The sequence below is a fragment of the Linderina pennispora genome (assembly GCF_002104995.1).
Source record: "Linderina pennispora strain ATCC 12442 chromosome Unknown DL89scaffold_1, whole genome shotgun sequence".
NCBI lineage: Eukaryota > Fungi > Kickxellomycota > Kickxellomycetes > Kickxellales > Kickxellaceae > Linderina > Linderina pennispora.
Genome location: NW_024468249.1, coordinates 2315898 through 2331575, shown reverse-complemented (window position 1 = coordinate 2331575; position 15678 = coordinate 2315898). Strand labels below are relative to the sequence as shown.

Below are 15678 nucleotides of genomic sequence, written 5' to 3'. Positions count from 1 at the left end.
TTTTCAGCATCCACTTTTCCGAAAACTTGCATACTACGCTTACCTGCTTCTCCTCACACTACTTACATGTCGCACAGATTAACCTTGCTGGCTCTGTCGTCCTTCACCACCCCAATTTTTGCACACACACCCATTCCGATCTCCCTTCGGCAGACAGCTGCACTGGTCTATTATCAGCAATTATTGCGCGGGTGGAAATTGGCTAGCGCTCCAAGGCCGACCACGCCCAGCAAAAATGAAAACAAAAACAGCCATGGGCGGCCTTGCTAGCGAGATAAGACACTTGGAAGCAAACGCGAACACATGTAAAACTCAGCACCATTCGCTAACCGCAGGCTTCCCTTATTTAGCCTATAGGTCTGTGCAACCGAGTTCGTTCTAAAAGCAGCTGTCTGCTCGGTATTCCCTTGGCCTAGCCAGCCTCTCGTTGCCAGGTATGTTAGCCGCCCATTCATCCAGCCTATGACTCTGTCCTTGCCCGCTTTTGGTGCCTGGCCGAATGTTCCATTTTATAATTGAAATTACTTGATGTTCGCGGAAATGCTTACCCTGGTTTTGATTGTACCACTGTTGAATGAAATCCGCGACTCCCCTGGCAAGCATGCTTGAAATAGCTCAACAATCGTCGCCTGCAGCGTAAATATGGCTCCTGCTGCGAGTGCGAGCTGCAGCTCTTCTTGATTGCCTCTCTCCCGGCTCTTGTTTTGGATCAGGCGGGCACACATGCTCCAAATGAGGACGAGCAGTCAGCCCGCGTATCTGCTGCATTCTCTCAGTGCCTTGCCGTCTGCTCTGTCGCCTCCACCTCGCCCTTTTGTTGTTGTTGTTTCCACCGCTATCGCCGCCATTGTTTCTTGTTGGTTGCTGTTTGTGGCTCTCGCAGTTTAGCCAGATCCACTCGTAGCACTCGCAGGAACTATGGCAAACTCAGCCCGCGGCACAGCCGCAGCGGGGTGCTCTTTGGCTCAGGATCGCCACCGTCTTCCCGCTGCCAGCAAACCTAAACGCTTGCATTACGCGGTGATACCATTATCCTGCGTGTGATCGCCGCGCCTGGTTTGCTGCCGTGCCTGTGCCTTGAAAACAACAATATGGCTTGGCGTTTGTATACGCGGCTGCTAGAGTGGACGTTTGTTGTCGCGGCTGCATCCCCCGCGGCTCCTTACTCGCTTTGAGTCATGCTCCCTCCGCAATCCTGGAGTCCTGTGCAACCGCTGGCTATTTCTCCGAGGAGGACCCAGACGGAAGCACTGCATTTGTTTTTCGCGACACGTCTGGTGGTGAGCAAAAAAGTGGGGAGGGGCAGTTGTGGATTGCTGAATTTTAGCTATTTCCTAAAAAAGCATATGCTGCAATTGTTGTCCCACCGTGCACCAGATTCGCCTGCCTGGCCAGCTGGAGCAGGCGTTGTCCAGAGTCGGACCCGCTCCACTCCCCACTTTCCAGGATTTGCTCCTCGCTTGCCAAAAAAATATTTCCCTCGCGACCCCCCCTAGGAACCCACTGCCTGGACCCGCTTCCTCCGCTGCTTGTTTACGCTGCTTGTCGCGAGAGGGGAGATGGCTGTTTTTGCTCGGCAAGGGGCGATGTAAATTTGGCTCCCCCGTTCATTGGCAACTCACATCTCCTTACGTGGTCACGATTACTCTCCCTGTTTTTTGTCTTGTCCGTTCAGTTACCAATTCTGCATGAGAGTTGTGGACAATTGCACAGAAATTCCCTGGTCCTTTCGGCTGCTGCCGCTGTTCCTCGTCCTGCAAGCGCGCATTTCACATCCTCTTGTGACAAAAACACTGTTCATTCATTTTTGCCTTGCGCATCCTCTACACTCGCGCTATAAAAAGAGCGACGCGGATGCCAGCTCCTCCACCTCAACAAAAAAATTTTGTCTCTCATATTTCAGTACACTCATCACTATCGATCATATCTCCTCAGCATACCGGCTGTGCCCGCCTATTCTCTTATCACTCTGCTCCTCTTTCACTCCAAGCGCCATTCTATTTTATTATTACACACCTCTGACTGTACATGTACGTAGCAATCGCCTCTCAAAGCCCCTGTTTTTGTGTCCATACCCGCCGCCTCACCTGCGTTCCTCACTCATTCAGCCTTGGCGCAAACACGGACACAGAAACACACAAATGGCTTGGGCATCACACTGGCACACCACGGTACGGCTACTCCTGAAAAAAGTGCCACCAGCCGAGAACGAGCAGCCTCTGTCCTTACTGCTTTCTTTCTGTTGCCGACCGAGAGACCTCCCTCATCCACTAAGCCTCCAACCTTATGTTTATCCCGAACAGTACCCCTCCCTACATTTAACTTTTTGAGCGATAGGGAGAGGCTGCTAGCCGACCTTGCACAACCCTGCGCGCCCATTCGCAGATTCATGGCCACTAACATCTAGCTGCTTGAAACGCTTTTCCATCTCTCGCCTGTAGTAGCACCCGTTCACTCCAAGAACACCCCTTCATATCGCCTTAAACATACCCCAGCTCTCCTCCAAGCCGAAAAGAACCCGACTCCTCAAGCTATATATTAAATATCAAAGTACCTGCGCTTATGTCCACCGCCGCCATATGCTAACGATTCTCCAAGAACCAGCAACCGCCGCGGCAATTCCTCAACCAGCTCACCATACCTCTGTCTACTCGATGGACCAGAACAACATGTACCCCACGACACTCGCCGGTAACTTTGCCACGCAGTTTACTGCCGCGCAGACCCTGGGGATGACCTCGCCCTCGTCTCTGACGCCATCCCTCCCTCAGCAGCACCAGCACCAGCAGCACCAGCAGCAGTATCAGTCGTCTCTGCCGCCTGGCGTCGACCAGCAGCAATATATCCCATCGCCGCAGGGCCAGCAGGGGCCTGGCGAACAATCTCTCGGACCACAATGGCAGTCACAGGGCCACCGCCAGTCGATTGCCTCACATGGCGACAGCGGGGAAATTGCCATGCACAGCCGCGCCCAGCAACTGCCATTTGGCATGCCTGCACGGGCTGACGAGCCGTCGGCGTTCCCGCCGCTCATGTCGTCGCCGCCACGGATGCCCAGTGACACGCTCTGCATCAGCACCGGTGGCGTCTCTGATATCGCCCTGCTGCTGAGCGGTGCCACACAGCTCAAGACGCACACTACTGGCAAACCGCCCTATTCGTATGCGACCTTGATCACTTATGCCATCATGCACCACCCACGCAAGCAGATGACACTCAACGAGATCTACAACTGGATCATGGACAAGTACCCGTACTTCAAGACCGCCGGCACCGGCTGGAAGAACTCGATCCGCCACAACCTGTCGCTGAGCAAGACCTTTGTGCGCATTCCACGCCCGATCAACGAGCCTGGCAAGGGTGCATATTGGACCGTTGACTTGGCCGTCCTCGATGCCACCATCCAGAACAAGCAGCGCGACCCTGTACACCGCTACTCGCTGCCAAAGGAGAAAACCGCTGGTCTGACCAGCCCCGGTCTTCCGGGGGTCGGTGGTCCGACGCTCGAGCTACCGTCCCCACACAACATGCCAGGCACCTCGCTCAACCCGTTTTTCCAGGGCATCACAACCAGCTTTAGCGATGCAGGCGGCCTGCCACGCACTCTGGGCGAAAGCAATGTCTACGCCCTGCGTCGTGCATCGCTGCAGATTCCGGGCTCGTCCACACTGCACCGCTACAACCCGTATCCGATCTCGCCGTCATCACTTTTCCGTGGCAGCATCGGTGGACATATGCACCCGCAGCCGCAGCCACAGCTCCACCAGCAGGGTCAGCAACCGCCTGTCCAGCTGGGACAGCAACAGCAGCAGCAGCAGACACTCGATCCGTTCACAACGATCGCCGTGACTCCAGCCGTGACGGCTGCATCCAGCATGGGTGTCAGTAACGTTGCCGCCGCTGCTGCTGCCGCCGCCGCCGCTGCCGCCGGGATCATCGCTGAGTCTGCATCTGGGTCTGCATCTGGATCGACAGCTGGCACCACACCGCTGCTCAACCAGCCTCAGCACCAGTCTGGGCGCTCAGATACCAACTTCCTGGCACCACATCTACAGGGCGGCAGCGAGATGCATCCGCAGCCGATCCCGCTACAGTCCCACCTGCCGAATAGGCCCTCGCCACTGCTTCCCAGCTACCTACTACCTCCTCAGCAGCAAAACATGCTGGATCCCCAGCACAAGCAGCCGGTGCCTGCATCTCCGGGCATCATTGAGCCTGCTCCGCCAGTCGACAACAACGAGCGCACAACGGCAGCCATCGAGGCTACCCGTAGCCAGTACCAGGGCTTGAGCCGTGCTCCTGACACCGGCAGCGCCAAACCAGGCGACAACGAGCAGGACATCATGGGCAACATCGGCGAGCTCTCGTCCTACTTCACATTTGGCGAGAACACAGCTGCGGCTGCTGCAGTCTGTGGCGAGATCTCTCAGTCGCAGGCCACTGTGAACCAGGGAAACTCGCCATCCTGCGTCAATGACCCGGCCGCCATGCCGTCGACGATATTCTGAGCCCAAGCGTGTGCTCTAAAATACTGGGCTCAAACTCGTCGTCACCTTATTTTTTCCTTTTTTTCTTTTTGCCGTCGCGTTCCTCTTTCATGCTTGCCCTTAGTAGGGCTCTTTTGCGCTTCTCTTCGTGAATTGTTTATACATGCTGTATAATTTTGTACTCTCTTCCCGAGTGGCAATGTAAACAGAGCTGCCAAAATTAATGACCTGCCGGCGCTCATTGGAGAAGGCTCCCCAGGGTCGCTAGCCAAAGAACGCAGGCAGCAATCGCGCCCTTTGCAAAGCCAGGCTTCATATTGCAGATCCCCTTGCATGCCCATCCCGCTCCGTTCATTGATGCTTAAAGGTGCTAAGACTTTCTGCCAAAAAAAGTACCCTTGCGATCTTGTGCAGCGTCCGTCAGCTGTCTCCAATTCGGAAACGTCCTTTTCGTGCGAGTGTCGGTTCTTTATTCACAATAGCGCGAACCACAATGCGAAGGCTATATGGAGGTATACATGTACTTATTTTAGCAATAGCCACAACAGCCTTGCATTCCGCCTTCGGCCAATGGCTGGTATCCTCAGCGGATGCAGCCTGTGCCAGACCACATGCAGCCGCTACTTTTCTGCCGCTGTTCGCCGCGCCTTTTCCTAAAAACACAATACAAGCCCGTGCGATGGGGCTTCCCAGCAGCATGGGGAGGCATTCTTCCTATTTCTGCAAGGCATTCGGTCTATTGAATGCGCTGGTTGTGGAAAGAACACCCCCATGAGCTCACCATAGGCATGATGACACTGGGAAGGGGCTGTCTGTTTTCATGTGGCCAGGGGCCAAGTAAAAATAACTCGTCAGCTCTGCTATTTCTGCAGGTCAGTGTTTCTTCCTCACCAAGCAGCCCAGCAGGAGTTTCTTTGTTGTACATTATTTTGTGTTGCCACCGTGTGTGCGACAAAAGGAACATGCTCCAAATGGCATTCCGAAATGTATTCTTATAAAACGCTCAGACTTTTCCTTTCCCTCCCTGCCCAGGAAGATTCAAGCACCTCACTATCTTCCAACTATTGCTTCCTTCTCTCCTCCCAAATACCACACCTATAGCTTACCGCTTTTACCACCACCCTGCTGACTGCCTGATACTTGGCAGCCTATTTCTATTTTTTTTAACTCCCAACCACCACGCAACCGGCTTCTCGCGCCTATCGCCAAGTAGCACTGCTCAAACCGACCACCTGCCTCCTACCGCCCGACAATCACTTCTAGCCGGACGTCGTCATTTCTAAAAATATTGGCGTGCAGCTTCTCCTGTACCTTTTCGTCACTCAACCCCTATCGCAGATTTAATAGCCGCAAGGTCGTTCCTGAGGCTATCCGTCCCTTTTTCTCTCCTGTGCCATCAACCTGTGCTCCATTTTTCACCACTTTTCATTCACATACACACAAGCATGGACTCGTCACGCTCCAGCACAAGCGACGCGACCAAGGTCGACTACGGTGTGCTCTCGGTTTCCATCCCAAAGGACCACTCGATGGAGCTGAGCGACACGGACTTCACCACGTCTCCTGCCAGCGAGGCTTCCCAGCAATACAGCCATGCTGGCCGGGTAAAGCGGACCGCGTCGTACACGGACTTCCACAGGCTCTCGCAACAGAGCTTGAAGCAGCAGCAGCAGCCACGCGGCCACCAGCGCCGCAAGTCCAACTCGGGCGGAGCCGTCGTCAGCGTTCATGAGGCAACCATGAACGGCGGTGCTCTGTCGTCGCTCGAGGGATACACACTCATCAGCCGAATTGGAGAGTAAGTATTTTTCTCCTGCAAACCTTTTTTTTTTTTCGCGGCTGCACCCTTTCTGTTCCCTTCCCAAATATGCATGCTGTGCATACACTATGCTCATGAAAGCGTAAGGGGCAAAGAGAGATAATGGATCTTGGCGTTGGGCCAGCCCAGCGTGCGGATTGTCTTCCTTCCAAAAATACCCTTCCCCGCAACTCACATGCAGCTGACTCCAACCTGTTTTTTTCTTGCCATGTGTAGAGGCGCGTTCAGCACCGTGTACCAGGCACGCAACGAAATTACCGGCGAGCACGTCGCCATCAAAGCCATCAGCAAGTCGGGCATGACCGCGGTCCAGACCGCCAATGTGCGCAAGGAGGTCGCAATCATGGAGTCGCTGCAGCACCCACGCATCATCAAGCTGCTTGAATACCGCGAAGCACGCGACTACCACTACCTGATCATGGAGCTGGCACCGGGCGGCGAGATGTTTGAGCGCGTCCTTGAGCTCACCTACCTGAGCGAGCGTCTAGCACGCCACGTCATTATCCAGGTGGCCGAAGCCGTCAAGCACATGCACGCTAACGGCATTGTCCAGCGCGACCTGAAGCTTGAGAACGTGGTCTTTGAGCCCATGCCCATTTTCCCGTCCAATATCGCTGAAAAGCAGCGCCAGGGCGATACACGCCAGAAGAAGCCCGAGGGTGCATTTATTCCTGGTGTTGGTGCTGGTGGAATCGGACGGGTCAAGCTGATCGACTTTGGGCTCAGCAAAGTGGTGTGGAACCAGGCAACACGTACACCATGCGGAACTACGGGCTATGCGGCGCCTGAGATTGTGCGCGACGAGATGTACACGAAATCCGTCGACATGTGGGGGCTGGGCTGTATGCTGTACGCAATGATTTGCGGCTTCCCGCCCTTCTACGACGAGGACGTTAAGGTGCTGACTCGCAAGGTTGCAATGGGCCAGTACGAGTTTCTGTCGCCGTGGTGGGACGATGTCAACCCGATGGTTAAGCACTTGATCAAGAACCTGCTGGAGCTCGACCCACGCCGCCGTTACACTATCGACGACTTCATGAACCATCCGTGGATCCGCGAGGGACTAGAGGAGATGTATGGCAACCAGTTCTTGGCAGATACCGCGCGCGCCTCGGTTGACAGACGCCGCAACAACATTAGACGCAATGCGACCCACGCCAAACTCACCAGCGCACTGAGCATTAACCCCAGCGGCCAGTTCTCACCACGCCAGAACATGAAGCACGCCTATGATCTGGCATATGCTGTATGCCGTCTGGACAACGATGCCATTGCACACCAAAAGTTTGCAAAGACACCTGCTTGGGACGCCACCTTTGGTGACAGCCTGAATCTCGGGCCCGCCGACCATGCTATGGGTGGCCAGCACTCGACTCAGAGGCCGCAGCAGCCGCAGCAAAATCACTCAAGCAGTGTCGGCCGTAATCGAGGACTGGATATCGGCCGCACCCTCCCAAAGACACCGCTGTGGGTCGATATCCAGGCAATGGCTACCCCAATCCAGCAGCGCCACTGCTGGCAGGGCACATTGGGCAGCCCGATCGATGTTCAGGCTGCGGAGGCTGACTTTAGCCTTCTGTCACGGGCGCTTGAGACACAAGTAGCTGCTGAGCGCCATGTTGACATCCGCACCCGCAAAGCTGCCACTCTCTCCGTATCTCCTACTGACAGCACAGGCTCTGGCACAGACTTTACTCTAAACATGAGCGAAGGAACGCTGCTGAAGCGCCGGTGTATTGCATAAACCTCCATTTCTTATTTCCTCTGCATATATTTATTATCCTGCCTCACTCCATTAAACATACATAAAAATAGACATCAACCGATATCGAGGAACATAGTGGTGCCCGCTAGTAATCCACTAATAATCGGCATATGGCGGCTATTGTCTAGGAGAAGGTCTCGCTACAGAAGTCAATCTTGGTGTTGCTCTTCTTACGCAGGATGCCATCCCACTTGTGTGCCTCGCGTCGGACCTTGCGTGCCATAGGCTTTGGTCCGCAGAAGAATGTACCGATGCGCTGTCCGGGATGAAGCTCGCCGAGCGACTCCAAAATACTGTTAAAGTCAGGCCGCCCAACATACGACTTGGTGCCAATTGACGTGTTGATGACCTGGTCGCCGAACTTGTCGTCAGGAGGCGCAAGCTGTGGTATACGCGAATCAGGGATCTTTCCTGTGAAGTATGTGCGCACCTGGACGATCGAGCTCAGTCCCTCCTCATCAAGAGCCACGAGAAGGTCCTTGAACCACTCCAGTGTGCCGATGTCGCGGTACACCCAGAACAGGTACACTTTCTTCGTGTTCATGGCGTACCTGTCACGAATCCACTGGAAGTATACGCTTCGCAGGACTGATGCGGCGGGAGTGACCCCAATACCAGCGGCAATAAGCACACCGACCTCGTAGTTGAAAAAGTGCTCGGTAGGCGCCGTGTATGGACCGTCGATGTACAGCAACGGCATCTCGCGGCCCATCTTGATAACCATGTTGCCCTCCTCTATGTGTATCGAAGGGGAGCCACTTATACCACTGTTCGGCCGTGTAGCATGCACAATGACCTTGGCCAAGTTATTCTCGTCGTCGAGCGCCAGCGCTAAGCTGTTGCGAATCGACGTGCTGCCACCCTTGGCGACCATATCAATGCTCACATACGAACTGTTGCCGCCGGCATTTGAATATATCGGAGCAGTTGTCGGGTCATGGTGCAGCGGGTGGTAAGGAATATCGAGGTGTTGCGACATGGGACGTGGTTTCTTGCTCTTTGCAAACTTGAATACATCGACACCATCGTCCTTGGAAACGACATTCTGCACGCTGGAGCCGCGGGCATCCTTGTCAAAGTCACAGCCGAGGCGCTTGGCCAAGTTGCGGGTCCAAGTGCCCTCGAGACGGAAGTGGACTGTGAGAAGCTCCTCCTCAGGCGCGCTGGAGATTGTCAGAGGGTGCCACTGCAGCATTGAGACCGAGGGGCAGTAGACCTTGACGTACTGGCCAGGACGGACACCGACGATCTTCTTGTCCATCTGAATCTCGACCACACCAGACGGGTGCTGGACTACAGCGCGAATGGGCGACTTGCCAACAATGCTGCGTAGACTGCGGTAGAGACGGTCGAGGACATAGAGGGCGAGCGGGCCGCCGAGGTACTTGTAAGCAAGCTGATTGTCTCGGTGAAGGAATGTGAATACAATTATCACTACGAACAGGTGGTGGACGTAGTAGAATAGCTCGAACTGGCGCCTGCGGACAATCTCTACATCCCCAATAAACAGCTTTAGAACATGTGATGTTTCAATATGCGTTGAGTTTTTCTGGAAGCAAGTGGCAAGAATACATGGCAGTTTTCAGCATCTCATCATCTTTGGAAGATGCCGCAGCAGCAACAAGGAAGGCGATGTACAGGGAATTTTGTCGGCAACACATGACCCAGCAAAGGGGCGAAAAAGGGCCGAATAGCACTCTGGATTCACCGGCCATGAGCTGCGCCAAGGGAAATCATCTCGAAAAGCGGGCGGAGTGGAGAAACCAGTCAGCAATGCAACATTGCACCTTGGCATGGACCTGCTTGAGCAGCATGAAGTTCCACCAAGGTATACTTACTGATAGCCGTGAGGGTCATGAAGAGCAATGCGAAGGTCAAAACATGTCCAGTCCACCCAGTTTTAACCTTGAAGAGGTTCTTGACAAGAGGTGTACCGGGAACAAGCTTGCCATCTTTGATTTTCGGATGCGATGCATCGATATAGCGATCATAATAAATTCCTATACACGATGGGGTACCGAAAGAAAAGGAATTAGATGAGCCCGTCTGACTGTGTTTGAAATGAAGCCAATGATGCAGCGTGTTGGTATCGGACTAATGCTCGGGTCCTGTCAGCTAATTGGAGAGGGTTCAGAAAGAAGGCTGCATGCATAGCACAGCACACGAAGCCAAATAGGAAAGAGTAGCCAGATGCTGCAGCCAGGAGCGAGCCTGCAAGGCGTGGAAGATTCCATTTCAACAACAAATGCGCTGCAGCATCGCTAAGCTTACAGAAATGTGGCGATTTGCTTTGGGATTCGCCTGGACGGCGATTTGCGCTTTGGCGGTTTCTGTTTAATCCATGAGATGAGGTTGAAGAGTCAAGGCGTAGTGAACTTCAAGCATACTTACCGACGTGAAGTGCCGACCAGAACAGTAAAGTATAGGATGCCACCTTGTGAGCATGAATATTTTTTTCCAGTTTGACAAAGCGCGGAAGGAATGTGCGCTGTAGCAAGAGCATGAAAGTGGGCGACATAAAGACCAATATACTGGCCATGTCAAACAGAATGCAGTTCTTTGACGACAGCCGCACGCGGTCAATCAGTTTGTTGCTTGTGATAGAACCATTGTACGCTGTAATGATGATATGGGGTATGGTCCAGATGAAGAAGAAAGCAGCACGGCGCAATGTAATCTCCGGATAAAACTCGGGGTTGGCCAGGTTGCTCCACTGGAATCCGCGGCGCGGGGCGCAATCCGTGTCAACATCGCTGTCAGACCCAGACCCAGCCTCAGCCGGTAGTGAGCCGTCCTTGTTGGCAACCAACTTTGGAGGTATGGGTATGTCTAACGGAGCTAGGCGGGCAGGTTTGCCCTGACTACTGGATGGGGGATGCTGGCTGGTACCATTGGAGGGAGTGGCGATTGTCTGAAGGGATTCTTGGGCAGAGCCTTGGAGAGGACTTGAGGAATACATTTAGGGCTAGTCTAGTAGCGAATTAAATACTATGAGAGGTGGGGCTGAGAAGAAAAGGCATTCAACCCGTCGAATAGAGGGGATGGCCAAGGAAGCTTTATACGAAAAATAAGAATCGGCGGCAATTTGCCACTGCTGAGCCAGAACAAAACAAGTGCTGTTTGGAGCAAACGGCCATTATACAAGCCAAAGTGGATATAAAGTTGTGGAGATAATTTCTTCGGAAACCAACCTTGGAAAACTTGTTTTCCGCCTGCCGTCACATTGGAGTGGTAGCAATCCGTAAATATAATCATGTTTGGCGGTAAGCAGCCCACAAAGCCACCATTTCCAAAAGAAAAATTTATGTAGCGAATTTTCGGAGCAAGAAGTGCATGATTACGGATCATCACTGCCCTTTTTATATACTGTACATATTGGAGTTGAGAAGCATATAGCACTGCTGGTTCATGCAGGTGGTGGTTGGGAGTCTCTTGGAACCACTGTTTGCACACATCAAAATGGCAAGGGCTACAATATTATAAGCTGGATTGGAAGGTATCTACAATGCCTTACGCACGTTGCTAAATTGCTCAGGTCATTTCATGATGGATAGCTGCATTCGATATCTAAAAGCAAGTAGTTGCAGGCACGGCAGAAGTATATTTTTGTGACACATATCACCCATGCATCACCGGATGAGAGTGTGCTCGAAGACTAGAAGCGCTGGTGGAAAGTATATCCAAGCACAATAAACTACATAAAGTGGTTTTGTTTGGACGTAAAAGTCGATGAATCATTCGTCATCGTCCTGGTCGCCCTTGTTAGTCCGCTCAATGAAGTTTTTGCTGCCCCACACAAAGATCGATTGAATCGCAGGGACCTTATTGGTCTCCAGGGTATGAACATTGCTCAGAGCGCCATTGAGCTCGTCGTCAGCGACATACTGTCCGTCGGCATTCTTGAGCACGCTAACCAGAGCGGCATCCTGGACTCCCTCAGCCGCAGGCACATAAGACACAACGAGTCGGTCGCTGGTAATGGTCATATCAGTGGGCGCGCGAGCAATGTCGATGACCTGCGGAGTTCCGAGAGCGCCGTTGGCAAACGGGAAGACAATGACTGCCGGGATATCTTCGACAAGGACAGCAAACTCGTTCGTTTCCTCAATACTGCGAACACGCAGAACGCCGAACCGATCCGCCTTCTCCTGATCTTGCTCAGACTCGCGGTACTGCGCCAAAATGTCGCCCAGCACGACTGTCTGCAGCAGTTCGCCGCTCTCGACATCCCACAGCCTTACGGTACCGTCACCGGAGCCGGTAACCGCGTTATTCACGGCGAATTTGGCCGTAGCCACTGACGTCACAAATGCCGTGTGTCCGAGACAGAACGACTGAATGTTGTATGAGTTCGGATATTTGCTTACGCGCAGCTTTTCATCGCGGTCGCACGTCAGGACATACGGCCGGTCGCCATGTGTGAACTCGATGTCGCACAGAATCGATACGTGGCCGAGCAGAACCACTGGTTTCTCAGAATCGCCGTCGGTAGCTGGCGCGGCTGTGAGCCGCACGACGTCGCCAAATTTATCTGCAGCAAGGACGTAGGCTCCTGAAGGATCGAATACTACTGCGTTGGCGCGCTTGGGCGTCTCGGCTTCGCGGACAATGGACCAGCTGGCAGTGCTGTAGATGTACAGGCCCTTGTCCATGGTGCAAACAGCAAACAGATCACCAGCAGGGCTGAAGGCGACGGACTTCACAGAACCCTTCTTCGATCCAGCCGCCAGCTTGACATCGTCTCCGAGGCCCTCAACTGTCGACGCGACGATCTTCCCAGAGCTACCTTTAGCAAATGTGTCAATTAGCCGGGGGGGGGAATTTACAAAGCTCCTACTGCCTGCGTGGAATTCTAGCAGAGCGCATGCGCCTTACCTGTTGACGATATGGAAGTCCTTGTCAAACACAAGAGCGATCAGACCGGCTGAGCTGGCCTCCACGAGCGAAACGGGGAAATGCGGCATTGTATAATATTCTTTCAAGGCAGTAGTCCAGAAGCAAGAGTTTAGAGAGCAGACCTTTGAACCGGCGACATCGGGGCACACTGCAGAAAATTATCGGTGGTCTTTTGCGAAAATGTAAATCTGTTGATCGGTGATTTGGGAAATCTAAGCCTTGTTGTTGATCTGCGCATACATCTCGTCGATGTCCTTGCGGTAGTACTCGGAAGCGACATTGCGCTTGAGCTTGAGGGTCGGGGTCAGGATCTGGTTGTCCTCGACATCGAACGGCCGGTGCTCAAGCTTGATGGCCTTCGGGAACTCGTATCCCTGCAGCTTTGCCTTCTTGCCATCGGTGGTGATTTGCTTCAGCATTGCCTGGTTGACAGCCGATGCCTGGCACAGCTCCTCCAGAGACGCATTGCTGTTGCCGACGATGTTGCGGGCCCAGGGCACAAAGGTCTCAGGGTCGGGAACAATGACGGAAACCAGGGTGCTCTGCAGTGAATCGCCATGGACGAACATCTGCATGATCAGCGGGTTGTTGGAGAACACGTTCTCGAGGTTCTCAGGCGCAACGTACTCGCCCTGCGACAGCTTGAAGATGTTCTTGACACGGTCGATGATGGAGATGGTGCCGTCGGTGTTGAACTGGGCGACATCACCGGTAGCCAGCCACCCACCCTCGACAATTGCCTCGCTGGTCTTCTTCTCGTCCTTGTAGTAGCCGCCAAAGACGTTACCGCCACGCACCATCATCTCGCCACGTGGGCATGGCTTATCGGTGGCATAGTAGTTCATGCTCGGGATGTCTCTGAGCTTGATCTCGACACCATGCTGCGGGGCGCCGATACGACCGCCGAGGAAGGCGTCGTTGTGGTTCAGGATGCCCAGACCACAGGATTCGGTCTGCCCCCACCCCTCGGAGACAATGCAGCAGAAGCAGATGCGCAGGAACTCGAGCACCTTTTTGTCGATCGGTGCGCTGCCGGTCAGCACAAACTGCACATTGCCACCGAGCACAGCACGCACCTTGTTGAAGATGATCCTGTCCCAGAACATGTGCTTGTTGCCGTTGCCTGCCTTTACCTTTGCTAGCTTGACAGCGACCGCGCGACGAGCGAGAACGCCGGTGAAGCCGGGGGCGTGGATGGTGCCTGCCACCAACCGGTCGTAGATGCGGTTGAGCAGACGCGGCACGCTGTTGAAGAAGGTAGGCTTGAGGGCCTGCAGGTCTTCGACGACGTTGAGGATGTTGCCGGAGAAGTAACCAAGCTTTCCGCTCTGAGTCATGACATAGATCTCGATGAAGCGCTGGTAGATGTGGGCCAGCGGTAGGTACGAAAGAACGACAATGTCGCCGACAATCGGAACACCAGACGGGATTGCGCGCTGCACGTAGTCCATGTTGCTGTGCATGATCATGGCAGCCTTGGGCGTGCCGGTGGTACCCGAGGTATAGCACAGGCAGAAGATGTCGTCGGGCTTGGCAATGCGCGGGTGCACCGGCTCCTTGGCGCCCATGGCCTCGACCTGGGCCAGGTCGTACAGGGCAATGTCCGAGGCTTTGGCCCACTGCTGCAGAACCGACACGCTGGAGGTGTTGAAGGGGCTGGGCAGGCCCTCGGCGGGCGTGTTGGGGCCAAAATTGTCGAGCGAGATGATGGCCTTGAGCAGCGGCAGCTTCTCGCGCATCCGCAGGATCTTGGCGACCTTGTCGAGAGAGCACACAAGCACCTGCACGCTGGCGTGGTTCATGATGTACTCGATCGAGTCCGCACCCAGCGTGTCGTAGAGCGCGACTGAGTAAAAGTTCTGCGAAACGCCAGCGTAGTCTGCCAGCGTCCACTCAACGCGGTTGATCGAGTACATGCCGAGCGGCAGCCGGGTGATGGTGTTGATATCGGCATCCAGGGAGCACGTCCTTCTTGTAGACATGCACCAGGCCGCTGCCAATGTTCAGAATGCGCTCGTACGCCTGCTGGTACGTGATGAACTCGTACGCGCCAAAGGTGTTCTGCTCGCGGTTGTACGGACGCCGACCCAAAAAGTCCTTGTTGGGCGTGGCCTTGACCGACTGCTGCAGGATCTCAAAGACGTTGTCTGCGTAGTAGGTCCTTGAGGGGCGGGATTTCGAGCGAGTCCTTGTTTTCCAGGTTGCGGATGATGTACGAGCTCCCGGGCTCCTCAGAGTTGGGAACGCGGTACGACTGCTGGCTGGGAGGGTAAGGCATGCTTATCGAACACTCAGTTTTTGTGTTAGATGGAGAAAAAAGTACAGGTGTTAAAAAACCGAGTAGGTAACGGCAAAAAGTAGGGAAAGTGTGGAGCCTTACTACCTTTGTGGCAGCGGCGGCAGCGGCGCTTGACACGCCTTATATACTGAGGCACCAGTTCCGTGTGCGGGGAAGGAAAGCGCCCGGGGACGTGTGTGCAGAGGGGTCAGCGAGAAGGTTAAGAGGCCGATGACAAACCTGCTGCTCTTCCCGGAGCAATAAAGAATCATCCTCCTGCAGCATGTGGTGCATTGGGAATTATTGGCGCTTTATCTCGACTGCCTCCTGGAAGGATCGTCCGTGCGTGACAGGCTAGCACAGCCGCCCAGGCGCGCTCGTCCTCATATCAGCAGCGCCCGTTCAGCAGTGTTTGTCCACGTCGTTCGCACGC

At 54.2% G+C, this 15678-nt stretch overlaps 5 protein-coding genes across 5 annotated transcripts; 2 read left to right on the top strand and 3 right to left on the bottom strand.

Moving 5' to 3' along the window:
- Nucleotides 1-3146: 3146 nt before the first annotated feature.
- DL89DRAFT_204617 (fork head transcription factor) lies at nt 3147-3380 on the top strand (the record flags this gene model as incomplete). Its single annotated transcript, XM_040884051.1, has 1 exon — nt 3147-3380. A coding segment is annotated over one exon (234 nt), but the record flags the coding sequence as incomplete, so codon positions are not given.
- A 2846-nt stretch (nt 3381-6226) lies between these two features.
- Nucleotides 6227-7357, top strand: DL89DRAFT_219860 (Pkinase-domain-containing protein; the record flags this gene model as incomplete). Its single annotated transcript, XM_040884418.1, has 2 exons — nt 6227-6285; nt 6523-7357. Coding segments are annotated over 2 exons (894 nt in total), but the record flags the coding sequence as incomplete, so codon positions are not given.
- A 510-nt stretch (nt 7358-7867) lies between these two features.
- Nucleotides 7868-11030, bottom strand: DL89DRAFT_300838 (uncharacterized protein; the record flags this gene model as incomplete). The annotated part of the gene is made up of 4 exons (XM_040890831.1): nt 7868-8771; nt 9111-9581; nt 9977-10071; nt 10463-11030. 4 exons carry the CDS (start codon nt 11028-11030, stop codon nt 8196-8198), a joined length of 1710 nt encoding a protein of 569 aa, XP_040747807.1. The 3' UTR covers nt 7868-8195.
- A 775-nt stretch (nt 11031-11805) lies between these two features.
- On the bottom strand, nt 11806-13035 carry DL89DRAFT_290116 (WD40 repeat-like protein; the record flags this gene model as incomplete). Its single annotated transcript, XM_040890049.1, has 2 exons — nt 11806-12853; nt 12947-13035. The coding sequence occupies 2 exons, from the start codon at nt 13033-13035 to the stop codon at nt 11806-11808; spliced, it is 1137 nt and encodes a 378-aa protein (XP_040747806.1).
- Nucleotides 13036-13179: 144 nt separating this feature from the next.
- On the bottom strand, nt 13180-15245 carry DL89DRAFT_273792 (acetyl-CoA synthetase-like protein; the record flags this gene model as incomplete). The annotated part of the gene is made up of 4 exons (XM_040889107.1): nt 13180-14076; nt 14101-14859; nt 14954-15128; nt 15184-15245. The coding sequence occupies 4 exons, from the start codon at nt 15243-15245 to the stop codon at nt 13180-13182; spliced, it is 1893 nt and encodes a 630-aa protein (XP_040747805.1).
- Between the last annotated feature and the right edge of the window lie 433 nt (nt 15246-15678).